General features: G+C 46.0%; 1 protein-coding gene across 1 annotated transcript; it reads left to right on the top strand.

The window, feature by feature from the left end:
• The first annotated feature begins 345 nt into the window (after positions 1-345).
• Positions 346-13,041, top strand: LOC311136025 (ATP-dependent RNA helicase DHX33-like). Its single transcript, XM_084170089.1, has 12 exons — positions 346-706; positions 4,797-4,957; positions 5,194-5,421; positions 5,773-5,943; positions 6,246-6,431; positions 8,252-8,363; positions 8,643-8,802; positions 9,117-9,205; positions 9,546-9,673; positions 9,801-10,004; positions 11,880-11,966; positions 12,216-13,041. The coding sequence occupies exons 1-12, from the start codon at positions 499-501 to the stop codon at positions 12,522-12,524; spliced, it is 2,043 nt and encodes a 680-aa protein (XP_084026215.1). The 5' UTR covers positions 346-498; the 3' UTR covers positions 12,525-13,041.

The raw sequence follows: 13,041 nt of genomic DNA on the forward strand, positions 1-13,041 counted from the left end.
ACTGAAAATCCAATCGAGAAAAAATACAAATTGAAACCCAAAGGTGCCAAGACATTGAAAGTGAAACTTGACAAAGACGTGACTATTATTGGTGGACAATTTGATGCTTTAAAATGTATTTTTTAACACGTTTGAACCATGTTAATTTGCATACAGTTCTATACCCATCCTCTGCGCTCTCGAGTCAGCGTTTGCTTGCGTAATGATGTTTCAGCTTGCTCGGCAGCGCCATCTCGCGCGCGTAATGAGGCTGATTTGACGCAAGGCTGCCGTGGAGGATAGGTGTAGGCCTCGATTGTCATTGTACACTGGCGCCGTTAGAGGGTCCAATGACGTCAAACTCCTGCGACGGAATGTACCACGTGTGAAGGATTTAGCTGTGTCGATGAGGTAAACAACATCTGTGTAGCTCGGCTGTATTTGCTAAATTTAATTTCCTTTTGGACAAGCTTTGAGAATAAGCCTGAAAGTTTATTTTGTATAGCGTGTTTCTAGACCATGCCCCACAACCCCGATCATCCTCCGGCGAAGAAATTTAAGCCGGGGTCTCCTTTTTTCCGTCTCGACAAGAAGCCTGGGATGCTGCTACCTAGAAAGGGAAATGCATCGGTACCAATAGACGTGCAAAGGAAAAATCTTCCTATTTACCAGGCGAAGTCTCAACTCATTAACCAACTTAGACAGCTTCATAATGCTGTCTTGATAGGTAAGTTGGCTCAACCTAGTCAATAATCCCCCTCACCTCGACCCCTCCCGCCAGAAAAACTTTCCTGAACCAACACTTCCACTTGACCCCCCCCCCCTCCCCTCCCTTAACTTCGACTTTGTTTATAACTACTTTATTGAGGAAAAGTGTACTTACTATGCCTTTGATATGTGGTTGTCCCACCTAGCTATCTTAAGATGAATGTATTAACTGTAAATCGCTCTGGATAAGAGCGTCTGCTAAATGACTAAAATGTTACACAGCACAGGTGATATTGTAAATGTTCACAATAGTGTGCAACTGCAGCCTCCAATTCGGGCCATCCCAGCATGTGCCGGAGAAAACCTTTCTCAACACACGGGGGCTAGCACAGGAGGCTGGGGCGACACCGTGTGTTAACTAGCTAGCTTGCTAGTTAGGGACACCGTTTGCTAGTTAGCTAGCTAGCACACTGTCGCTAGCGCCTGCTGTGTACCGGACTAGCTGGCTAAGCAAGCACAGTGTCCTTCGCTCCCTCCTGCCGAACACCTGCCCTCGCCGTCGTTAACAGAACTGTGGGAAAACCGTGCCCGACAGGCAGGGACGAAGGACACTGTCTACCGGTGTATGGCTAGCTAGCTACCGGCGTTGACACCCCCGCCCCTTCTTCTGTGGGGTTTCTCGGCGGCTGGCACCCAACGTTATTGTGCATTAACGCCACCAACTGGACTGGAGCGCTCCCGCCTGTCCCTAGCTTAAAAATTGACCAATAGAATAATAAAGTGGGGTTCCTGCAGATGCAGGAACGCCCCGAATTGCAGGCCGCAATTGCACCCTTCTCAGTGTTCATAGCTAAACGCGTGCAAAACATGAACATAGCCGCTTTCCAGACTCAGGTCTTTGATTAGATTTTTTGCCTATTTATTAGCGGCAAAGATCAAATCATAGCAAGGATGTAATTACCGTAGACTGACATCATAGTTCCAAATTGTATGCTCTCCATGCCTTTGCCTAAGAAATCAGACTGTGATACCAATTGTTGGTATACAGTCTGAAACAAAGCACTGCAAAAACGTGGAAAGTTTCCTTACAAGCCAGAATGTTGAATAAAATTACATTTGAATTTACTCTACCGGTTGTCTGTGTGGGTCGAAATTTGAGACAAAATATCTACAGAAAAATATTATTTACCTGACTTTCTAGAGCGCCTGTACCAATAGTCTAACTCCAGACATCTCTCACAGCAGTGATCCACTAATTGGATAGCCACGCTAGCTTCGCCCTCCTGTCGGTGCTAGCAAGCAGGCTAGGTAGTGCTAGGTATCAACAGCCAATCCAGTGAAAATGCTCTGTCTGCAGACTGCGTTACTACATGCCGCGCCCACTGCCATTGTGAGGCTGCTAGCTAGTGTTAAGTTGCGTCAATTCAAATCTGGTATAGGAACAAAAAGAGGTCAATACACGTCTTCTAAAATAGACTAGTATTTTATTAATGCAAATGTTTAAATGGTAAGTATGAGAGTTCGTATACGGGCTCACTGAAATACCACGCAGGGCAGACAGAGAACTGAGCTTTTGTTATAAGTTCTTCTTTAAATACTCTGACAGAGATAGTTCCCGCTCCCTGCTGGGCCTGTCAGAATATAGGCTAGGCGTGGTTTAAACTTACCCAGCCTATCGCTGGCGCTCAGGCTGGTCCCAGCCCCATGGCGCTTCACTGTTGTCAGGTGTTAGTTGTTTTGCAACTTGTCTCCAGTCAGCAACCTCAGACATCTTTGTAGCAGAACACATGTCCTTGAGCGGTGATTCATCACTCCAGAGAATGTATTTCCACAGTCCAATGGCGGCGAGCTTTACACCACTCCAGCCGATACTTGGCATTGCGCATGGTGATCTTAGGCTTGTGCTCGGCCATGGAAACCCATTTTATGAAGCTCCTGACGAACAGTTATTGTGCTGACGTTGCTTCCAGCGTTAATTTGGAACTCGGTAGTGAGTGTTGCAACCGAGTGTGCTTCAGCACTCCGCAGTCCCATTCTGTGAGCTTGTGTGGCCTACCACTTCGCGGCTGAGCCGTTGTTGCTCCTAGATGTTTCCACATCACAATAACAGCACTTACCGTTGACCTGGGCAGCTCTAGCAGGGCAGACATTTGACCAACTATACACATGTCATCAACGGGTGTTGCTGAAATAGCCGAATCCACTAATATGAAGGGGTGTCCACATACTTTTGTATATATAGTGTACTTCCCTCGCCGTAACGTTAACAGAACTGTGGGAAAACAGTGCTTGGTAGGTGGGGGACACTGTACCGTTGCCCCTAGCTAGCAGCCTCCTTCTTCGGTAGGGTTTTTCGGTGGTTGGCATCCGACATTGGTGCATTACCACCACCTACTGTGCTGAAGTGTGGACCAGAGACAGTGCTAGCAGCCTCAATGGCCGTGGGCGCGGCATGTAGTAAGTGAAGCGTAGTGGGCACAGCATGTAGCAACCGCAGTATGCAGATAGACATTATTGAATCCAAAAGGGGCTGGAAACTATAGTGAGCTTCGATTGGTCAATAGCAACGCGATGTCACAGCGTACTTGACAAGAGTTCAGCTATCCCCAACTTTGGTCCCGCTCCCTCGCAAATGCTGGCGTCGCCCCAACGGTCCCCTCGCCCACTTCGCTTTGTTTCATCGCCCCCAACGTGCTAGATCGTTTTCTGGTGGCAGGCCCATCATCTCTCAGGCCACTCTATATATTGCCACCTACTAGTGGAACGAATTTAGACATCATCGCTCAGGCCCTTTATCTCTCAGGCCCATCTCCAACACCAGGCCCCTCAATGATATGACTATACTGCCACCTGCTGGTGAGACGAGTTTTCGGTGTTGAATGAAAATTAATGTTACTGTAGTTTTACAGCTTGTAGGCTTTGTAGCGGGGATCTTAATGTTTGTGTTTAACTGACACTTTTGATATTCTGGATTTCCCCAGATTGTCTCTTGAGATTTAAAATGTGTGTCAAAAGGAATTTTTTCGTTTAGGCCATGGGTGTCGAACTCATTTTGCCCCGGGGGTGGCATTCTTCAACGAGGTCCGGAAGGCCGCACTGAAAATTGGTTATATTTCCTTGCCTTTCAAATTTGCTAAAAATAGTCCTCTATCCATCATTTTTGGAATTTTCAATGCTCCCTTACTGTCTAGTGATTCTTAGCGAGCTGGACCGTCTAGAAACTGTATGAATATAGGTCCCTTATAATTTCTACACCATTTCGATTTGGTTTTAGTCATTTTAAAGTATATTGAGTTTGTTCCAGCGTCCCCCCCTCAACTTTTTTACTAAACATATTACTATTTTTTTTGTTGCTACAATCACCCGCTGGCCAGATTGGAGGGGGGGGGGGGGGTCCCACAGGCTGTATGTTTGACACCCCTGGTTTAGGTTATGCCATCATTGTAGTATAATCTATTTGCAATGTTTTCTCTTAAAATGTATGTGTAATCTGTTGATACGTTGAATAGCAGATGTAACGTTAACAGAACTGCAAGAAAACAGTGCTCGGCAGGTGGGGCGAGGGACACTGTGTACCGATGTCCTAACTAGCTAGCTAGCTACTTCCCTCGCCGTAACGTAAACAGAACTGAGAGATTGGCCTGAGAGAAGATGTCTGCAGCTAGACTCCTCTCACGGGTCTGTCGTTGAAATTTCTATCACCTGGCACACGCACAAAACCATGTAAACACCTGCAAAACTTTGGTTAATATGCATGCATCACGTGCATGTACTTCCGTCTTGTGCACATGCCTTAGGTTATGAGCAAACACATCTTGATTGCCAGCCAAACATAGAGACCCGCGTTTTAAAGTCAGTTTAATACTGACTTTAAAAATATATTTTGTCTCATATTTCAACCCACTGAATCACCAAGCTCTCCCTGTTTCATTCAGTTTGATTCTGTTTGGTTCCTAGTGACTACACCCCAGGACTCACCTGTTCACCTGATTTAACAACGTTGACTTTCTTGTTCATGTGGTTGCAAATACTGTAGATTTTGCCTTCAACTATTAGAACGTTAGCTACCTAGCTGACAAACCATTGTCTTGCGATGCCCTGTCCCTCAGGTGAGACTGGTTCTGGGAAGACCACCCAGATCCCTCAGTACTTGTATGAAGCTGGCATCGGGCGACAGGGCATAGTTGCAGTCACACAGCCCCGCCGAGTGGCAGCTATCTCCCTGGCATCGAGGGTGGCAGAGGAGAAGAGAACTCAACTGGGGAAGCTGGTACATAAAAACAACCTTTTACATTACAATCAGTGGTCAAACTCTATGGTAAAAAAAACAGACACATTTTGAACACGCATCAAATAGCAGTGATGTGGTTAGCGTACTTTCCCTCGCAGCCTAGATCATCATCAATGGTCGAGGGGCAGCAGCAGGGCTGCATATATGGGAATGGACTGTTACCATTACCAAACAATCAAGATAGGCCTAACAGGAAATTCAATCATGCTCTTCAGGTTGGCTACACGGTGCGATTCGAGGATGTCACCTCCTCAGAGACAAAGCTAAAGTTCATGACAGACGGTATGCTCCTGCGGGAGGCCATAGGAGACCCATTACTGCTGCGCTACACTGTGGTGGTGCTGGATGAGGCTCACGAGCGCACGGTGCACACTGACGTGTTGTTTGGAGTGGTGAAGGCTGCCCAGCGCAAACGTAGAGAACAGAACAAGATCCCCCTCAAGGTAGGTCACTACTAGACTCAGTAGCCTGGAATCCAAACTGATATGATCTGAAACAATGGTGAAACAGAACATATCACTTTGAATTTCAGGCTAGGTCACTAACGTTAGGCTACATAGAAAATGTTTGTCATAGGCTGGTTGTGTTTATTAACATAAGTGTGTGTGTGTGCCCTCACCCCACCCCCCCGGCTGATGTTCCATTCTTCTTCAAAGCACCCAAAGTACAGATGTACAATGTCAACAATACTCTGCCAAGACCACCTTAAGACTGGTGGCTTGAAGTCTTGTTCTTACTGTAAAAGCACTTTATAAATACATCTGATATATTGTCTCTTCAACGTACCATTCTAGGTGATCGTGATGTCAGCCACCATGGATGTGGACCTCTTCTCTCAGTACTTCAACAAGTCTCCTGTGCTGTACCTGGAGGGCAGGCAGCACCCCATCCAGGTCTACTACACCAAGCAGCCCCAGTCTGACTATCTGCAGGCTGCACTGGTCTCAGTCTTCCAGATCCATCAGGTACGTAGGTGTGCTCTGGCTGGCCTGGTTGCTGGGTGGACACAGTGCTTTAGCTGAAGAGAAACGTCTCATGTAGAAAGAGTTGATTCAGTTAAAGATGGCCCAGACACCTGGCCTGGTTAAACCAGACTGAACGCTGCACTCACTAGTTCAGTCTTTGTTAACCAGGCTACTACTCCTATCACTACTCAACCTTATAACTAACATGAATCATACCTTTCTGTAAACAAGTTAGAGACATGATTCCAAATCAGCATTTGATAACAGACAGGATGTGGTTGTGATGCGTCCATTCTAAACAGGAAGCCCCTGCGTCACATGACATCCTGGTGTTCATGACGGGTCAGGAGGAGATAGAGGCGCTGGCCCGTACCTGCCGTGACATCGCCAAGCACCTCCCTGACGGCTGTGGTCCCATGACCGTCATCCCCCTGTACGCCTCCCTGCCCCCTGCTCAGCAGCTCAGGGTCTTCCAGCCCGCACCTAAGGTAGGCTACACCTACATGCCCCTCCATGTCCTGCTGTCATCTACAGTGCCTTCAGAAAGTATTCACACCCCTTGACTTTTTCCACATTTTGTTGCGTTACAGCCTGAATTTAAAATTGATTAAATTGAGATGTTGTTTCAATGGCCTACACACAATACCAACCTGGCAAAGGCTTTTGACTCTGTCAATCACCGCATTCTTATTGGCAGACTAAATAGCCTTGGTTTCTCAAATGACTGCCTCGCCTGGTTCACCAAATGACTGCCTCGCCTGGTTCACCAACTACTTCTCAGATAGAGTTCAATGTGTCAAATCGGAGGGCCTGTTGTCTGGACCTCTGGCATTCTCTATGGGGGTGCCACAGGGTTCAAATCTGGGCCGACTCTATTCTTTGTGTATATCAATGATGTCGCTCTTGCTGCTGGTGACTCTCAGATCCACCTCTACGCAGACAACACCATTTTGTATACATCTGGCCCTTCACTGGACACTGTGTTAACAAACCTCCAAACAAGCTTCAATGCCATACAACACTCCTTCCGTGGCTTCCAACTGCTCTTAAACGCTAGTAAAACTAAATGCATGCTCTTCAATTGAACGCTGCTTGCACCCGCCCGCCCGACTAGAATCATTACTCTCGGCGGGTCTGACTTAGAATATGTGGACAACTACAAATACCTAGGTGTCTGGTTAGACCGTAAACTCTCCTTCCAGACTCACATTATGCATCTCCAATCCAAAGTTAAATCTAGAATCGGCTTCCTATTTCGCAACAAAGCCTCCTTCACTCATGCTGCCAAACATGCCCTCGTAAAACAGACTATCCTACCAATCCTTGACTTCGGCAATGTCATTTACAAAATAGCTTCCAACACTCTACTCCGGATTTTGGATGTAGTCTATCACAGTGCCATCCATTTTGTCACCAAAGCCCCATATACTACCCACCATTGTGACCTGTACGCTCTCGTTGGCTGGCCCTCACTACATATTCGTCGCCAAACCCACTGGCTCCAGGTCATCTATAAATCACTTCTAGGCAAATCCTCGCCTTATCTTAGCTCATTGGTCACCATAGCAACACCCACCCGTAGTATGCGCTCCAGCAGGTATATCTCACTGGTCATCCCCAAAGCCAACACCTCCTTTGGCCGCCATTCCTTCCAGTTCTCTGCTGCCAATGACTGGAACGAACTGCAAAAATATCTGAAGCTGGAGACACTTATCTCCCTCACTAACTTTAGGTGTCAGTTGTCAGAGCAGCTTACCGATCACTGCACCTGTACACAGCCCATCTGTAATTAGCCCACCCAACTACCTCATCCCCATATTGTTATTTATTTTGCTCATTTGCACCCCAGTATCTCTATTTGCACATCATCTTCTGCACATCTATCACTCCAGTGTTAATACTAAATTGTAATTATTTTGCACTATGGCCTATTTATTGCCTTACCTCCATAACTTACTACATTTGCACACACTGTATATAGATTTTCTATTGTGTTATTGACTGTAGGTTTTTGTTTTATCCCATGTGTAACTCTGTGTTGTTTTTATCGCACTGCTTTGCTTTATCTTGGCCAGGTCGCAGTTATAAATGAGAACTTGTTCTCAACTGGCTTACCTGGTTAAATAAAGGTTAAATAAAAATAAATTAAAAAAATAAAAATACCTCATGTCAAAGTGGAGTTATGTTTTAATTTTGAATTCAGGCTATAACAACAATGTGGAAATAAGTAAAGGGGTATGAATACTTTCTGAAGGCACTGTATACATGTGATACATGGTCTCCTCAAGCAACTGTATTGTTTTGCCAGGGTTGTAGGAAAGTAATTCTCTCAACCAACATTGCTGAGACGTCGATCACCATCTCGGGGATCAAATACGTAATTGATACAGGCATGGTGAAAGCGAAACGCTTCAACCCAGGTGAGATTCCTCACTGACTGTACACAATGCTTTTTAAATTCTGTTTCTCTACTTGCGTGTCACTCAGGTCTGTGGCCCTGGTGTGAGTGTGAATACATACATGAATTAACTCGAATTATCAAATAAAATTCAATATTTTCGAAATATGATTTTTCAACTATGATAAAACAAAATTACACGTTTAAAAATCATTGAAGATAAAAACATATATAATAAAGTCTACAGACTTATTTTAGTTGTGTTACTCATTATTTGTAATGTGTTTCTGTCTGCCCCCAGAGAGTGGTCTGGAGGTGTTAGCAGTACAGCGCGTATCTAAAGCCCAGGCGTGGCAGAGGGCGGGCAGGGCTGGCAGAGAGGACTCAGGCTCTGTCTACCGTCTCTACACCGAGGACGAGTTTGACAACCTCATCCCCATGACCGTGCCTGAGATACAGAGGTGGGTAGGACCACCATGGCTTAGATTAGGTGGACAGGTGTGTGTATAGAGCAAATGAGAAGCCGAAGCAAATCTAGTTACTGTCACTGTTCACCGGTTAAAAGAGAACAGGGTCATTTTCAGTAGGCACGAAATGGTGAGGTACCTTAACATGTCTAATAAGAAACGCTCGTTTTCATTGCCCTAATGAACACCACCCAGTTCTTGCTGCAGCATAAGTTGTTACATCTCTAAGTCATTATGAGTGAGTGTTCTGCTCCTCTGTTCTCTCCTCTGCAGGGGTAACTGTTCTGCTCCTGTGTTCTCCTCTGTAGGTGTAACCTGGCCAGTGTCATGCTGCAGCTTCTGGCTCTGGGGATTCCTGACGTGATGAACTTTGACTTCATGTCTAAGCCTTCTCCTGGTAAGCAGTCTGTCCTCCGGTCTCAGGTCTGCTGTGTGTTCACTGTGATGTTAACGTCTTCAGAAGTGTTGTAATCCATTAAAATGGGTATTCAATGAATCCACTGATATGTAGACTCATATAGGAGTTAGTTGTACAACTGTAATTACATTTACATTTTAGTCATTTAGCAGACTGTTATCCAGAGCGACGTACATTTAGTTATTGCATTCATCTTGTTGTAATAGTGTCATGTGGTCGACGTGTTTGGTCAGAGTTGGTTGTAATAACGTAATGTTGTGGGTGTGATGTGACAGTTCAGAGTAGGCTGTAGTAACGTAATGTTAATATGACTGTTCAGAGGCGATGCGTACGGCGGTGGAGCAGCTGCATCTGCTAGGGGCTGTGGAGAGGAAAGATGAGCAGGTCACCCTCACTCCTCTGGGCAAGAAGATGGCCAGCTTCCCCCTGGAGCCACGCTATGCCAAGGTAAGACACAGACACACAGGAAAGGGGCCTTTTTATTGGAGGTTGTTTGTATTGATCCATGAGCAACAATAAATAATGTGTTAACACGTTCTCCCTCGCTGTATCTCTCTCTCTCTCTCGTCTACAGACCATCCTGCTGTCGCCAGACTTCCAGTGTTCTGAGGAGGTGCTGACCATCGTGTCTCTGCTGTCGGTGGACACGGTGCTCTACAACCCCCCCGCACGCCGAGAGGAGTGTCTTGCCGCACGCAAGAAGTTCACCACCAGCGAGGGAGATCACTTGACCCTGCTCAACATCTACAGAGCCTTCAAGAAAGTGAACGCCAACAAGGTCAGTGGATCACTCTAGGAAGAAGAAGCCTGTGGGAGTCTCTATACAATCTAGGATCAGCTGTATACAGTACCTCTGGACATACAGTGCATTCGGAAAGTATTCAGACCCCTTGACTTTTTCCACATTTTGTTACATTACAGCCTTATTCTTAAATGGATTTGAATAGTTTTTTTCCCCTCGTCAATCTACACAAAGTACCCCATAATGACAAAGCACAAACACGTCTAATTTCTTTTGAAAATGTATTCAAAATAAAAAACGGAAATATCACATTTACATAAGTATTCAGACCTTTTACTCAGTACTTTGTTGAAGCACCTTTGGCAGCGTTTTTAGCCTTGAGTCTTCTTGGGTATGACGCTACAAGCTTGGCACACCTGTATTTGGAGTTTCTCCCATTCTTCTCTGCACATCCTCTCAAGCTCTGTCAGGTTGGATGGGGAGCGTCGCTGCACAGCTATTTTCAGGTCTCTACAGAGCTGTTCAATCAGGTTCAAGGCCGGGCTCTGGCTGGGCCAATCAAGGACATTCAAAGACTTGTCTGTCCCGAAGCCACTCCTGCGTTGTCTTGCGTTTGTGCTTGGGGTCGTTGTCCTGTTGGAAGGTGAACCTTCGGCCCAGTCTGAGGTCCTGAGCGCTCTGGAGCAGGTTTTCATCAACGATCTCTATACTTTGCTCCGTTCATCTTTCCCTCGATCCTGACTAGTCTCCCAATCCCTGCCGCTGAAAAACATCCCCGCAGCATGATGCTGCCACCACCATGCTTCACCGTAGGGATGGTGCCAGGTTTCCTCTAGACGTGACGCTTGGCATTCAGGCCAAAGAACTCAATCTTGGTTTCATCAGATCAGAGAATCTTTTTTCTCATGGTCTGAGAGTCTTTAGGTGCCTTTTGGCAAACTCCAAGCGGGCTGTCATGTGCCTTTTACTGAGGAGTGGCTTCCGTCTGGCCACTCTACCATAAAGGCCTGATTGGTGGAATGCTGCAGAGATGGTTGTCCTTCTGGAAGGTTCTTCCATCTCCACAGAGGAACTCTGGAGCTCTGTCAGAGTGACCATCAGGTTCTTGGTCACCTCCCTGACCAAGGCCCTTCTCCCCCGATTGCTCAGTTTGGCCGGGCGGCCAGCTCTAGGAAGAGTCTTGGTGGTTCCAAACTTCTTCCATTTTAAGAATGATGGAGGCCACTGTGTTCTTGGTGACCTTCAATGCTGCAGACATTTTTTGGTACTCTTCCCCAGATCTGTGCCTCGACACAATCCTGTCTCGGAGCTCTACAGACAATTCCTTCGACCTCATGGCTTGGTTTTTGCTCTGACATGCACTGTCAACTGTGGGAACTTTATATAGACAGGTGTGTGCCTTTCCAAATCATGTCCAATCAATTGAATTTTCCACAGGTGGACTCCAATCAAGTTGTAGAAACATCTCAAGGATGATCAATGGAAACAGGATGCACCTGAGCTTAATTTTGTCTCTCGTAGCAAAGGGTCTGAATACTTATGTAAATAAGGTATTTCAGTTTTTATTTTTTCATAAATTGGCAAAAATGTCTATAAACCTGTTCACGTTGTCATTATGGGGTATTGTGTGTAGATTGACATTTTAATTTAATCAATTTTATAATAAGGCTGCAATGTAACAAAATGTGGAAAAGGGGAAGGGGTCTGAATACTTTCCGAATGCACTGTATAGAGTTAAATTCCCAGGCATAAATGCAGTTTCAATAGAGGTTCTCTATTGAGCATTGTTTTTAGCCCAGAAGTAGTCTTAATCTGGGTCTGAGAAACCGGCCCCTATGTTCTTTGTGCAGTGTTATCATTTATAGATGGTGTAGATTCAGCACAGGCTCTGATGTGTGTTCCGTGTTGTAGGAGTGGTGTCGGGAGAACTTTGTCAACAGCAGGAACATGAGCATGGTTGGAGAGGTCCGTGCACAGCTACGAGATATCTGCCTCAAGGTACCGAAACAAATCCATAACACCACAAGTAACCAGTTCTCTCAAAATTGCTGTTCATCAGCAAAAGAGGGGAATCTGCACACTGCAATGTATGCTTCCAAATGTGTTTGCTGCAATGTTTAAACTTTTAAGGTCTTGCTGATGAACTCATACATTGATATCTTTCACCTGAACAAATCCATTGTGTATATACATATGATCTAGCTCTTTTCATACAATGCCCATCTCATTCTCTCCTCTGTGTTCCAGCTGAGCATGAAGCTGGAGTCGTGTGGGTCGGACACGGGGAGCGTGCGTCGCTGTCTGGCCCACGGTCTGTTTGTAAACGCTGCAGAGTTGCAGCCAGATGGCAGCTACATGGCCCTGGACACCCACCAGCCTGTAGCCATCCACCCCTCCTCTGTCCTCTTCCAGGCCAAGCCCGCCTACGTGGTCTTCAATGAGCTCCTGCACACCTCCAAGTGCTACATGAGAGACCTGTGTCTGGTGGATGCTGATTGGCTGGTTGAGGCCGCACCTGAGTACTTCCGCCGGAAGCTCCGCCCCACCAAGAGCTAGCCTCTGATTGGACAGAACTCTGGAGTGACAAGAGACTACGGTAGAGCCAAACCTAGCTTACCAGTGACACACCTGTTCCCCCCTCACCCCCAACCCAGTGACAATACAACTGGATGGAAGCATGGTGCGAAGAAGATTGACATTCTACCCTTTCCTGTTTGCTGAATCGCTAGTTTTTGTTTACACAAAGATTCACAGCATAGAAAGACTCTTCAGCACTCCTTGTGTTCCAGTCCAAGGCAGAACATTTAGCATTTGGACAGGTCTGAAAGAGAGAGGGGTCTGGGTTAGGGTTCTTCTGAGTGATTTCTTCTACCTCTTCATGGACAAGCAGCATGTTTTATTAGAGTAGACGTCTGCTGAACGACAAAAGAGCTAGATTCCTCTGGCATATAGGTGGATTGGTTGTTTAGCAACAAAATGGGGCAAAACAGACGGGGTTGCCTTAGATTGTTGACATGTAAACTATAGTTAGTCTCCAATGTTTATTGAAAACATAAATACATTTGCACAATGA

The sequence above is a fragment of the Coregonus lavaretus genome, assembly GCF_964263955.1.
Source record: "Coregonus lavaretus genome assembly, chromosome: 10".
In the NCBI taxonomy this organism is placed as follows: Eukaryota; Metazoa; Chordata; class Actinopteri; order Salmoniformes; family Salmonidae; genus Coregonus; species Coregonus lavaretus.

Coding starts and splice junctions, on each gene's coding strand:
- LOC311136025 (XM_084170089.1), top strand. CDS start 499: ATGCCCCACAACCCCGATCATCCTCCGGCGAAGAAATTTAAGCCGGGG. Junction 6,432..8,251: donor TCTTCCAGCCCGCACCTAAG/GTAGGCTACACC, acceptor TTGTTTTGCCAG/GGTTGTAGGAAAGTAATTCT. Junction 11,967..12,215: donor TACGAGATATCTGCCTCAAG/GTACCGAAACAA, acceptor TCTGTGTTCCAG/CTGAGCATGAAGCTGGAGTC.